General features: G+C 41.0%; 2 protein-coding genes across 2 annotated transcripts; one reads left to right on the top strand and one right to left on the bottom strand.

Moving 5' to 3' along the window:
* Positions 1 to 178: 178 nt before the first annotated feature.
* Positions 179 to 9,608, bottom strand: znf106b (zinc finger protein 106b). Its single transcript, XM_034076440.2, has 21 exons — positions 9,533 to 9,608; positions 9,035 to 9,165; positions 8,880 to 8,941; positions 8,344 to 8,547; positions 7,239 to 8,255; positions 6,813 to 7,161; positions 6,662 to 6,722; positions 5,858 to 6,012; positions 5,701 to 5,761; positions 4,599 to 5,346; positions 4,464 to 4,510; positions 4,237 to 4,379; positions 3,934 to 4,068; positions 3,596 to 3,712; positions 3,058 to 3,249; positions 2,583 to 2,645; positions 2,167 to 2,286; positions 1,704 to 1,775; positions 1,536 to 1,607; positions 1,207 to 1,353; positions 179 to 1,063 (listed from the first exon to the last, which is right to left on the bottom strand). Exons 2-21 carry the CDS (start codon positions 9,161 to 9,163, stop codon positions 1,013 to 1,015), a joined length of 3,945 nt encoding a protein of 1,314 aa, XP_033932331.1. The 5' UTR covers positions 9,164 to 9,165; positions 9,533 to 9,608; the 3' UTR covers positions 179 to 1,012.
* Positions 9,609 to 9,861: 253 nt separating this feature from the next.
* On the top strand, positions 9,862 to 11,979 carry churc1 (churchill domain containing 1). The gene is made up of 4 exons (XM_034076070.2): positions 9,862 to 10,072; positions 10,806 to 10,941; positions 11,423 to 11,493; positions 11,654 to 11,979. The coding sequence occupies exons 1-4, from the start codon at positions 10,034 to 10,036 to the stop codon at positions 11,744 to 11,746; spliced, it is 339 nt and encodes a 112-aa protein (XP_033931961.1). The 5' UTR covers positions 9,862 to 10,033; the 3' UTR covers positions 11,747 to 11,979.
* Positions 11,980 to 13,248: the final 1,269 nt, after the last annotated feature.

Genomic DNA, 13,248 nt, shown 5'->3' with positions numbered 1-13,248 from the left:
TCAACTTTTAATACTTTTTAAGACCCCGCGGACACCCTGTGTTAAGAATATTTGGTTTGTAATGCTAAACTTTGGGTTTGTTTGTTAAGTAATGTTTGAATATGAGAACCAACATGTAACCTTTTGTATGACAGCATTTTTAGAGAATATATAATGTTTTCAAAAAAGCAGAGGAACATTTTCTAGATATTTTTTATTGCTGTACAAATACAGTAGGTATGAAACTCAAATACACACTGTACAGTATAACATGAAGGCATGACTTTAAAAACGGCTTTCTTAGAAGGTACTCTCTGGTCTTACAACTTTCACCACCACTTCTTCCATTGCCAACAACAGTTCTCAAACATATGAAGGGATACAGGGGACAAGCACGATGCCTACCGTTCATCTCTGAAATGCAACAATGTAAAAGTGATCAAATGATAGATGGTGTATATATGTAATGAAGCATAAGACAACAGTCTGAGTCAGGAAGTCATTATGGAGAAATTGTTACCGGAAAATACCTTCATATCAAATGGTATTATCGCTATTACAGTAGGATCGGGTTGCTAAATATTAGCCCTAGGTTTCGGAGGTGTTTCAGCCATTGCAGCATAGTTGTAGAAATGCTTGTAAAATGTAGCTTTGTATTTACTAATGACATTTCTGTTTCTGAGAAAGGTAGCTGTATAAAATAGTCACGAATGCACAGTATATAAAAAAAAAACATAAATAAATAAAACAGTAATCAGGCCTTTTACACTCAAATAACTGATAATAAATGTAATCATTCAGGGATCAACGACAAGCGGACTGTCACAGAGACCCCAGAGTACACACAAAACCAAAGAGATGTGAATAGTACTTTTTCAGCTAGAGAAATAACAGAAAATTACCTCCCATTTGAATTCAACAGAAAGATTGAACCCAAAACCCTGAAAAGAACTTTGAAACCAAGGGTTCAGCTAAGTACTGTAACGCATGGGACTCCAACCGTATATGCCGAGTCTCTTCAGCTCCACCGCTGCTACACCTCACTGTCTTTCTCCACGTGGCTCTGCATGTGTTCAGGAAGCTTCTGCAGAGAAAATACAAGCAAGACAAAAAACGCCTCTTATACTGATTTCTGTTCATATTATCACGATTCAGACTCTCACACATTACTCAGCTAATACTTCACTCACACAGAATGACACAGTGCCTGCCACAAGATTAAGATACCTCTCTAACAGCCTGCTGTGTGCCAAAAAACGAGCTGCAGCCTTTCCAGCGACACTTGATCGCCTGCAGGTTTGGGTTGCTGTGATCTCTGAGGAGGTGCTCAGACAGATGCTCCGCCATGCCGAAGATCAGAGTGCAGTTATACCACTGTACAGAGGGCAAAGGTCACAGAGACACATGTTAAGATGCATTTAGAAATGGTATATTCATTCAATATCTTGTGGAATATGTCTCTTGGAATTGGATCAGAGTAAAGGCACTGATTACGTTATGTTTCATCCGACTTAAAATCTCTGAATGCTTTATGTATAATGAGTTTGAGTCGTTACCCAGCAGCGGCAGTTCTTCATCAAGTTGAGCTTCACAGCTTGGATGGAGCCATCATAACAGCCCGTGTAGATCTGAGTGGGACAGATATTTCAACGGTATCATGAATCAACCTCTGTCATGCAAGTAAGGATTCAAAATGATGGCTGGGCGAGTTCAATTCCACGTACCACACTCTTATGTACGACCATGCACATCACCATGTCACTGTGACCCCCGTACACCTGCAGGCGGTCATGGGACTGTGAAGACACAAATACAGAAGTTAATCTAATAATATATAGTTATTCACCTGAAACATAAGGAAACAGATGACTAATTAAGATTAAAAAAAACTAGATTTTTTTTAAAGGTTTTTCAAATAGGGACTGGTTTTCCTTCGTTTGTAATGGTACAAATGAAAACTATAAGCAGTCTAATTGTGATTTGTAAAGGAGACAAAGCTTGTTTTGAGTATTATGCAAGGATGGAGAAGCAAAAGAAAGACTTATACAAATGGTCTTCTTTTGAACTGAGGTCTGAAGTTAAAAAAATCTAATACCTTTGTTTTCCATTAACTTTTAAAAACACGTGCCACTCATTACAAAAATATTGTCTAAACATTATTGTAAACTGGAGTTGTAAATACTCTACCTGCAGCTCATAAATGCGGACCATCTTATCCAGAGAGGCTGTCACCATCACTTTCCCCAGGATGACTATCGATGTGACGGCATGATTGTGACCTTTGTAGATTCGGACCAACTCACCCGTCTGCAAATAAAGAAGGAGAATACAAATAACGTTGACAGTGAATGAATGACGTTAAACAGAAACGACCTTTAACTCAAACCCAGGGAGTCACTGTGCTTAAATTAAAAGGTTAATGTTTCAAGATTAAGAAAGCAACGAAAGCATGTTTTATATTTTTGTCTCCGTAACTTCCAAGACTCATGACCTTTTCTGTTTATTACATTTCTGTTGTTAAAACACATCAACACGTAGTGCAAGTGCCCGTCCTTTTCGTATTCATAGATAGTTAAACTCATGGAAATATATTTGACACTCACGTGGATGTTGTGAGCATGAACCGATGTGTCAGTGGAGCCGCTGAAGACCAGGTCGTTCACCACCTGAAAACAACAAGTAAATCAGTACAATTGATGTACAAGTGATATTTTCTTTACTAAAATGTCCTCTGAAAACACATAGTACTACTGACCCTTTTTATACAAATGTCAGTCGCAATTTCGAATCATTTAGTGTCCTTATCCAAACAAAGATCATCATCATGTTAATATATACTTTTCACTTTTAATACTAAAAAACCTGGCTGCTATAACACTATTTAATACATGCTACACTTATTGTTTTTAAATACTGGTACTGGATGTGTAATTGTGCGTGCTTCTTAGTTAATATTAAGCTATTTTTGCCTCTTTACTTTGGGCTGTAACAATGTAAATGTCCCCTTTGTGGGACGAATAAAGGTGTTCTGATTTTAAACGGTGTCCTCCAGATGTAGGCGTGTCTCCCAGCCCTCACCTTCATGCAGAGGACAGTTTTGGTGTGGCCGTCCAGCGTGCGCAGCAGCAGGCCGTTCTTGGCGTCCCGCACGCTGATGGTGCTGTCGTAGGAGCCGACCAACAGCACCCGGCGGGCGCCTTCCTGAGCCGTGCCCAGACAGCTGACCCCGCGCGGGCCGTGGCAGTCAAACATATCCAAGTTCTTCAGCGTCTACGAGAGAGATCAGGAGGAGGTTTAAGAAAGATATAGAGATCATGTTGATTGGTTTTTAAATCCACTGGAAGAACATTGCTCTGGCAGAGAAAGGAGAAAGCGAGACTTGTGCAATACAGTCTACAATACTGTCAAATGAGTGGCTGCATATACAGATAAGAAAAGCTTTTTGTTAGCGTGGTCAATAGAAAACTCTGGTTACAGGTCTACACAAGTGAAAAACATAATCTGACTGAACCAAAGCCAAAATCAAATCAAAGTTTATTTATATAGCCCAATATCACTAATTACGTTCTTCCCAGTGGGCTTTACAGTTGAACAAACAGAGGACAGTGTCACTCACCTTTAAGTCAAAGCTAGCCACTGATCCACTAGCGAGTCCAGCATACAGGATGTTGGAGGTAGAGTGCAAACACAACACTCTGTCTGACAGCGTGATCTGCTCCAGACACCGTGTGGTCTAGAGACAAGAGGAATTAAATGCATCAACAAAAAATAAAACGTTCAAAATGCAAACCCGACAACAGGAGGCAGAACTTTAGATTAGCAATTCAACGATTCAATTATAACTAGCTCTGCCCGGAAAGACTATATTTTTTAGACAAAACGATGGATTTTACCCAGTCCAATAAGGGTGGAAAAGTCAAATACGAAATACAGGGTTGACCAGGTATTTCGTACCTTTATGCTGAAGCAGCGGATGGTCTGGTCACTGGATCCGGTGTAGAGACGAGCCAGAGTGTTAGGGGACGACGACACCAGCAGACAGTTGACCTTGTTGGTGTGACCTTCAAACACTGCTTGGCACTCCTTAGTCTGGATACACAGGGGCAACATGATGTCTTATATTTTAAAACAAACACTCACGATAGAGAGGGGTTTTAGTTTGAACACATTTGCTTCTTCTCAGGGGAGGGATACACTAGTCAGCAGAGACACACTTGGGCAAAAGTGAGAAGACATTTTGGATCCTGATGAACGTACCATGAGACTGTAGGCCCGCGCTGTGTTGTCCCCTGAACACGTGTACAAGCGGCCGTCGTGAACTTGGAGGCCGTGGACGGGGCCGGTGTGGTTAGAAAAAACTCCAACTGACGGCTCCTGATCCTCGGACACTCCAATGCACCCTGGGGAAAAAAGTAATGAGGTCTTTGCTTTTCATCCAAAACATCTTCTGTGAAACCGTATGTAAGCAGGAGAAAAACACTCACCTGAAGGAATCTTTACTTCTTCAACTTTAAGTGCAGGCTGACATTTTCTGAGTGGCAACAAGAGAAAGAAAGGTCACATTTACCAGAAGAGTACTGCTTGTAATGTTTAGGATCTTGCATTAAACACCATCTCACCTCTCAACTTCATTTTGCGGGATCGTCTGTGTGCCTGAACAGCTGACCTCCACACTGACAGGGCTCTGAGGAGGCTCCGGCTGGACGGGAACATTCTGTACTTCCTCACAGTCCGATTCATCGATATTAATGACCACCGAGACGGGGGACTCAATCAGTTTGAGAGAGGTGTCGCTCTCGTTCCCTCCATCGTTGTCTCCCACAACGGATGTATTTAGATCTTTTTTTGGTACAGGAGTGGAGACGGGCTTTTCTGCTGCTGGCTGATTTTCTTTAATAGCTTCTATGCAAACAACATCTCCAATCTCTTCCACAGAGTCACTGTCATCTACCTTTTCTTCTTCTTCTTGTCTCTCACTGGTAGAGCACTCTGTTGCAGGTTGTTTGAAAGAGGGGACAGCCATTGGAGGAGAAGCTGAGTGTGGAGGGAGGAAATCAGAAGGTAACAAGGAGACAGGAGACTTCACAGGAACCGGATGTGTGTCAGAGATACAGGAGACAATTTGAATGGCTTGCCCAGAGGTGGATGGCTGGGAGATGTCTTGCATTACTGGTATGGTTGGGAGGGCGAGCGGGCTAACGGAAGGGGGTGTGTTTGTTGGCGATGGTTGCCGGCTCGGGGGGGCGGAGGGGGAGTAGGGGAAGGCACTGGAGGAAGGCAGAGGGGAGAGTCTTGGTTGCACAGTGGGAGAAGGGGCTGCAGGTAAAAGGGGGGCTTTCTCTACGTTAGATGCTGCTTTGTGTATTTCTAGAAGAGATTTAGAGAAAAAAAACAAAGTAATGTATTAAAAACAAATTCCATTTTGATTCAGACAATTAATGAAACAGAAAATCAAACTACATTAGTAGAAACAGTGGGGCAGAGAACATAGCTTCTAAAGAAAATAACCCTCCCTTTAGTCATCCAGTTTCAGCATTTTGGTCAGGGACCCAAATATTACGGCCATGTTGATAAATACACATGAATACATGAAATTATATATATACACAAATACAAATATATACGTACTGTATATATTCACACATACACATATATTTATATAATATATTTTTTAAGGTAAACCAAAAAGCAATGACAAGCAAAAACAAAGATGTAATGTACCTTTCATCCCTTGCAGGATTTCAATGCGCTGGGCTCTGAGATGGTCGACCTCAAAAGTGAACTGTAATAGAAGGAAGGAAGACAAATTTAACGTTAACCATGAAAATACACCATTGGAAAAGATTTTTGAAAATCTGTGTCTTCATTAGTGTGGTACCTGCTGCCTCAGTAGCAGGAGTCTCTGGACTTCAGCGTAGGCGGCCTGCAGGGTGTTGCGCGCTTGGATCAGAGACACGTCGAAATTCTGCAACGAGTGGCTCAGCTCGTCCTCCCTCAGAGACACAGCCAGCAGCTGGTCCATCTGGCCCTGCTCTGATAGGCAGGAAACATACAGAAAAATATACTCTGAGATTTATGGGATGACTATCCGATGACATGACTGGGATTAAAACAATGTCAATCCGAATAAATAAGAGGCTTCGGAGTTTAGAACTAGTTAATTTCTCTTCCGTTTCTGTTTTAAACTGCATTATGTACATTCCCTTGAGCCGTCTCTTCATAAAAAACATGTTATTTAAATAAACTTGCCTCCTTATATATGCTGTTTCCAAATAGCCTTGTTATGTGACCTGTGTATATTTACACTACTACAATGAAACGATAATGCGTCAAAATGCCAGAAATCCTTCATAGTATGTCAGAATTACAAATTATAGAACTTTTAACTTAAAGGTGGGGTAGGTACGTTTCAGAAACCGGCTCGAGATACACTAAACGGCTAAACGGATTGGATTGCCGCCCTGTCTGTCAGCCTTCCATCTCGTGCACGCACAAATGTATCTCGTGCCCTCATTGGGCGTGCATTGCCCGTTCATGTGTGTTGGAGGAGGTGCTCTGTAAGGAAGTCTGAAGGAAGGGGCGGATTCTTTTCGGCTGTGTACTTTCAAATGTTAGTGCACTCGAGCCGGTTTCTGAAACTTACCTACCTCACCTTTAAGTCAAATAAAAAAGTTATATTTACCATTGTTTGACTTTGTTTTCTTTTTTTTTCCACTTGACTCCTTATCAGCCAAGCCATCACACTGTAGCAAAACATGATAATCAGGTTTTAACAAAAAACAAAAGTATGTTTCAGCGGTGGCCCTCACCGAGAAAAACTGTATAATACACACCATTTTGCGTTTCCTCTTGCTGGTATCACTGTCGGCACTCAAATCTACAAACGCTACGTTCGACTCCACCTTCACACGGACAGCTTGGACTGTGTAAGTGCTGCAGCCTTCCTGTGCTGCGTCAGGCTGCTCCGATGGCTCCTGCCTCTGAGGTTCTGACTGCGGCTCGGTGTAAGACTCGCAATATGTTGCGTTCTGGGGTGGAGGAGGTAGTTCGTTCCAGTGTGCGCCTGATAGAGTGTCTGAGACAGCCTCCCAGTGAAAGCCCTCGGACAGACTCATGTCGATTCCCTCTGCTCGTGTTAAACTCTCTTTTTCAGAATGACGCTTCGTAAGCTCAATTCCAAACCTGTTACCACACAACACAATAGATATAAAAACGTATGTTTGACAAAGGGCAACACTGACAGTTAAAACAATGTTTACCTGGGCCTGACTTTGCCTCTCTCCTGCTTCTTCCTCTTCCTGTCCTCGTACATCTCCCTCCAGTTTGACTTGCCTTTAGGGACTGATAAGCTAAACGCCTTACTTATAATTGGTTTAGGCACAGGCATTTTTCCTCCCTGAACTGTGGCTAAATCACGGGCAATTCGAACATTGCGGGCTAAAGTTGGTCCATTTGACACATTTTCCCACATAGGAGCAATGTTAGATGGACCAGCACCAGCCGTGGAGGAAGAAGCAGGGCTGTTGTCGTATGAAGACGGCATAGATGTAGCTGCAGCAGAGGCAACATGAATGGGAGTTTCCTTGGCTTTGTTCCTGAAGGAGCACCGTGCCTGCTGCTGTCTCCCAGCTTTAGTCTGCCCCCCCGTCTCACTGCTCTGTTTCCGAGCTTCACGATCGGCCCGACACGGCTCCCTCACGCCCAGCGCGCGTCTGATCTGCCGCAGCATCGCGCTGACGTCCACGTCCCGTATCGGAGCTGCGTTTGTGGATTTGTTTGTCTGAGAATGTTGAGCTGAAGCTTCCTTTCCTGAATGAGAACATTCTGAACTCTCACTCTGGCAAACACCAAATATGATAGCTCCGTTATGAGGAAGGTGATCACTGGTGAAGTCTCCATCGTATGGCTTGTTGTAATAGTCATTATGTTGGTCTCTTTGGGGGCACTGCTGAGCTGATTCCTTGTGAACAGGAACGTAATGTTGAGTGTGACCCGGCTCTCCTGACAAACAAGACAATCTTCCGCTTTGATTAGGCAGAGATGATTCTCCTTGGTGAAGAAGCCTTTTCACACTGGACAATTTATTCTCTTTGTTTTGAACAACAGCAAGGGTTCTTCCTGGCAGGAAGGTTCCCTGTTGCAGTTTCCAATTGTTCACTTGTTTGTTCTTCCTTAACACTGCTTTGGACACCGCTATGTTTTTTCCTTGCACTTCTGCACGCTTCTGATCATATTCCTGCTTCTTTTTCCTTTTCCTCCTTTTTCCTGCTTTCTTCCTGTAATGCACCACAAGTCACAGTTATTAAAGCGCATTGAATCATGGAGAGAATCAATTGCAAACAGATGACAAGATGAACTTATTACTCCTCTTTTTTCAGGGTCTTGTTTCTCTCCAGGATCAAGTTCATGGCCTCATCGCTCAGAGTCTTAAACAGAGGTAGGGGCTTTATTTTTGAATACTTTAAGCTGTGCAACTTGGCTTTGTGTTGAGGGGTAGAGATGTGCTGAGCATACTCATTTAGACCCATGGAGGATGCGCTACATGCCTGACATTCATGAAATGAATTCCTGTCAATGGAAGAACACAAAAACAAACAACATTTTTGTTAGATATTCGTTTTTTAAGCTGGTTAGTGCGTGTTATGATTACTTATCTCAGAAAGACAGGGAAATACTTTGGAGCTGTGTATCGTTTTACCTTTTTTATACAAGTGCAGACACAACACAAGTTTCAGCACACAACCAATCAATCCATTATTCATATGTTGTTGAAGTGTTGTATTACAAATTAATGGAACTAGGAATAGTCAATCAATGCAAGGTCTAAACAAGTGTATTAAGTATGTGTACTATTTTTGCAAGAGAACAGGGTCATATTAATATTGCCAAATATCACTCACGTGCCCAGCGCTGTCTCCAGCTCTCTGTGGTGCAGCATACCATGCACATGATCTTGTGCTTCCTGTAGATCAGAGACATCTCGTCAACATTATTAAACATTTAATGGCTATATATAAAAACACTGAAATATATTTGTAAATGTAGATCCACTTACATCTTTCAAATGGATGATACGACACAGTGTACAGTAGTTGCTTTTGGCCTTCTTGGAGTGTTGTCCATTGTTTTTCTTCTTAAAAGCGGATTTCCTCGAATTACTAGTTGGTGTTTGAACCTTTGCCATTTCTGAACAGGTGAAACAAGAATGATAACCTCACAAGCTTTCCAGAAACGAGCCCAACTGCAACCACTCAGAAGCATAATATTATCACAGCATAAAGGCTAAACTAAATAAACACCTTTGGGAGTTTTATATAATATCATGCTTCACACGTTTATAACCAATATAGCATTGCAATTATGTAATTTAGACTTAGAATAGCAGCAAAACGTGTTTGGTAAATCACCACCAGCGTTTACGTTTGAGTTGGACTAACGTTAAACGGTTGGCAGCAATTCACCGCTCGTGCAAAGTTATCGGCATTTAAATTCATTCATGACGTTTTGTACTCAACCAAATATTATGTGGAAGTTGTTAATAAATCATAATTACCAGCTGTATTTCACATGGCAAAAAAAGTCAACTGCAGTCAACGGCCATGTTTGCTTACGTAGATTACGTAAAGTTTGCGGCGGCCAATCGTGTGCGAAAGACGACACCGGAAGTTTCACAAATATAATTGTACCAATTTCTACACACGTTAAATCCTGTTTGACCACTTGTATTTTGGTTTTATTTCGCTCTCTTTTTTTCTGTATATAATGCATCCCAATTGTATTCATTTAATGAACAATGATGTTCCTTTTTCTGATATCTTTGAAAAAATTGTGAAGGAAAAAAAGACGACACCGGAAGTGTCACGACACTCAGTTTGCTTAGATCTACAAAACATCTGCAAAGAGGAATTAAGCGCTTTAGCGGCAATCGTTTATCTACAGATCTGTGAGCTTTAGAGACCACCTTTCGATGCGGAAGAGGATATGTTGACCCAAAAAGAGGAATAAGAAAAGCTGTTTGTTAGAAGATTACAGTGTTTTAAGATTTTCCTTCAAAATGTGCAACGGCTGCGTGCAAAAGGAATACCCGGACAGGGTGAGTTACTAAGGCAACATACTGGTTAATGTTTAGTTATCTGAATGGCGTTACTGTAGTTAGCTTGCTATGCGTATCATGTAAAGATAGATAAACAACCCGCTGCGAAAGAGCAGAGGTGGGAAGTTACTGAGTACACCAAGTACAAATTTGAGATAGGCCTACTTGTACTTTACCTGAGTATTCCCATGTTATGCTGCTTTGTACTTCTACTCCACTAAAATGCAGAGATAAATCGTGTACCTTTAGTCCACTACATTTGTTTCGTACCTTTTAGTTACTTTACAGATTTGGAATAATGACGTAAAATATGAACAACACTTAAATAATACTTAAGTTACACCTGGAGTAACATTCAAAAGCTAGCAAGCAGTAATTTATGTAATTAAAATGAGTTCTACCTTTACCAACTTTGATAAACAGTTCAATAATTATAATCAAAACATACAATATACTGTATATTATTCTGAAAAGGGCCAATGTGTATAATGAGTACTTTTAATTTTGGTACTTTAAGTATATTTTTATGGTAATGCTTGTGTAATTTTACTTTACTTTTGAATGCATAACTTTTACTTGTAAGAGACGATTCCTTCACTCTAGTACTTCTTCTTTTACTCAAGTAGAAGATCTGAGAACATCTCCCACTTCCGCAAAAGATGATGACATGTCAAAATCAGGTTGTCATTGAGAAAGCTAAAATGTGATGGTTTCCCCTTGACTTTCTGCTCAGGGTAACACCTGTCTGGAGAATGGCTCCTACCTGATGAACTACCGGTGCTGCGCCAGCTGCCATCAGAGGGACTTTGTGCTGATCAGCAATAAAGCCACAGAGGATGAGGATGGAGAAGAGATCATCACATATGACCGTCAGTCACTCTTTTTTTATGCTCCTGAAAATGTGACTGTGTTTTTATTGTTGTAAGGAAATAATAATTGAGTTTGTGTCCACACACTTCGGGGGTTGTTGTTTTTAATTTTGGGCGAGGCCCCTATCAGTCAAATCTGAGGAAAGTATTCATGTCGCAGCATGCAGAGGTATTTTCTGTACTATAGTGTTAACAGTTTTGGGAAGATGTTTGTCTACGCCTCTAACTGAGAGCTGTAGTACATTACTAAATATGTGCTGATTCCTAAATTACAGAATATTTTAGATTTCAGATTTTTATTATAACATCAAGTTTTAAGCTTTGATACATTTTTGGTCAAATTTGGAATAAGATAGAATGACCAGAACCCACTATAACTCACAAAAAGCTAGGGGCTTGTAGTAATAATTCCAACTTCCCTTAAAAACGTCTTCCACAGCAGGTTTGTAATCAATCCAATAATGTAAATGTCTCTTCACAGATGTTTGCAAAAACTGTGATCATGTCGTCGCCAGGCACGAATATACTTTCTCCGTTGTTGATGAATACCAGGTCAGATTCTACTCTGTTTTATTGAACATAACTATGTATATTATATTTGTATTTAACGCAAATGCTTCTTTAACTACCACACACATTTAACAGTATTCATGGTAGTTGTTCTTGCCACTGTTTAGCCTTTAGTAGATTAAGTCTGTTTTGTGTTGTCCAGGAGTACACGATGCTCTGCATGCTGTGTGGAAAGGCAGAGGACTCCATCAGTGTGTTGCCAGACGACCCCAGGCAGTCTGCTCCTCTCTTCTGAGTGTCACCACCGAAACTGGTCCTGGCTGCAGGCTTCGGGATCCAAGTCCAACCCTTTTTTATTAAATGCAACATTTTCTTCAATGAGTTCACCATATTTTAAGTCTTTGGCTGTTTATAAACTGCTGTATGCTGATAACAGTTGAGCAGGACACAAGGCTTTTTCATATTCCATGCAACAAATATTCTGTAAGTGAATTGACAGTGTTCTGTAAATAAACAGTTTTTACTGCGTTTCCTGTTCAACACAGAATATTTGATGTTCATAAGTAAGAACGACATCTTTCAATGCAGCTGTATACAAGTACAACTATTTTGAATATCCAAAATGTGTAAAAAATAAATAAAATTCAGTGGCTACATGGTTTGTTAAAAAAGAAAAAGCATACGGATTAATCTGTTAATATCTTTCAGTTACTTATTTAGCCAGACGGCTTTCCCCCGAAATAAGTATTGCTTACAGGCATTCAGCAGCTTGAAGCCTTTTCATTATGTTAAGCTCTGGGCCCAGCTGTGCAGTTCCAATTTGGGAAGGACATATTTCATTTGTGAAGCTGCTTGGGAGTGGACTGATTCATTTGTAAAGTAACAGAGAAGCAATGAACCATTTATATTTCCATGACAAACTAAGAAGCTCATAGGCATCATTCGCTCTGGGGACGCTTACTTTACTGACTCTAAAATGACCCAAAAACATGCTTGCGGAAATGTTGTTTGGCCTTTTTGCCTACATTTAAATGTTGTCTTTTTGTTTTATTTTCTTGTGTGATTTTGGTGACAGTGTGACCATGATGGACAAAGTTATAGAGGGGGTGCCAAATCTGGCAGCACTAACACCTGCTCTGCCAGATTTGGAAACCCCTCTTTAGTTTTTCATCTGATGAGTAAAATGCTGTTTTGTGCAAAAATCTCAAACATGTTAGAAATCCCATCCCTTCCAGTCCTGTTTCTGAGTTTTAGGGAGTTGGAACATTTTATTTTATTTATTTTTTATTCCTGTATTTATTTTTCACTCATCTCATGTTCTGTCCTAACAGCAGTGTTCCTAACTAGCACTTGCCATATGTGGGGGAAACTTCTGAAGCAATTGCAGTCAGGACTCAAACAGTGTCACGATGGAGAGCTGGAGCTTTGATGGCAAACACTGACGGTTTATTTGGAGCTTCGGCCGGAGAATTCACAAGACATGTCACGGGCCACGAGTTGACCACACGGTTGAGATGCCACAATCAATTCTGAAGAACCCTCCACTAGCTCGAGGTTTTAACTAGTTCAGAGTGTAATAATCAACATTCTTCAATAGATAGACTGAACAGCTGAGGACACTGAATCACAGTCGTTGTCGCTTATGGCTCGGGGGGTCATCGACACCCCGAGAAGGATGTGTTCCAGGTGTCCCACAACAATAACTCTGACAGAGAGTTGCCCGGTCATAAACTGGTAACATCAACAATATGCTATGGCAGCCCCTCCTTAAGGGAGATAACGGCTGCTCAAGGTTGG

This window comes from Pseudochaenichthys georgianus, chromosome 24 (assembly GCF_902827115.2).
Source record: "Pseudochaenichthys georgianus chromosome 24, fPseGeo1.2, whole genome shotgun sequence".
Taxonomy (NCBI): domain Eukaryota; kingdom Metazoa; phylum Chordata; class Actinopteri; order Perciformes; family Channichthyidae; genus Pseudochaenichthys; species Pseudochaenichthys georgianus.
Note: the sequence above shows the minus strand (reverse complement) of the source record. Positions and strands in the feature narration are given on the sequence as shown.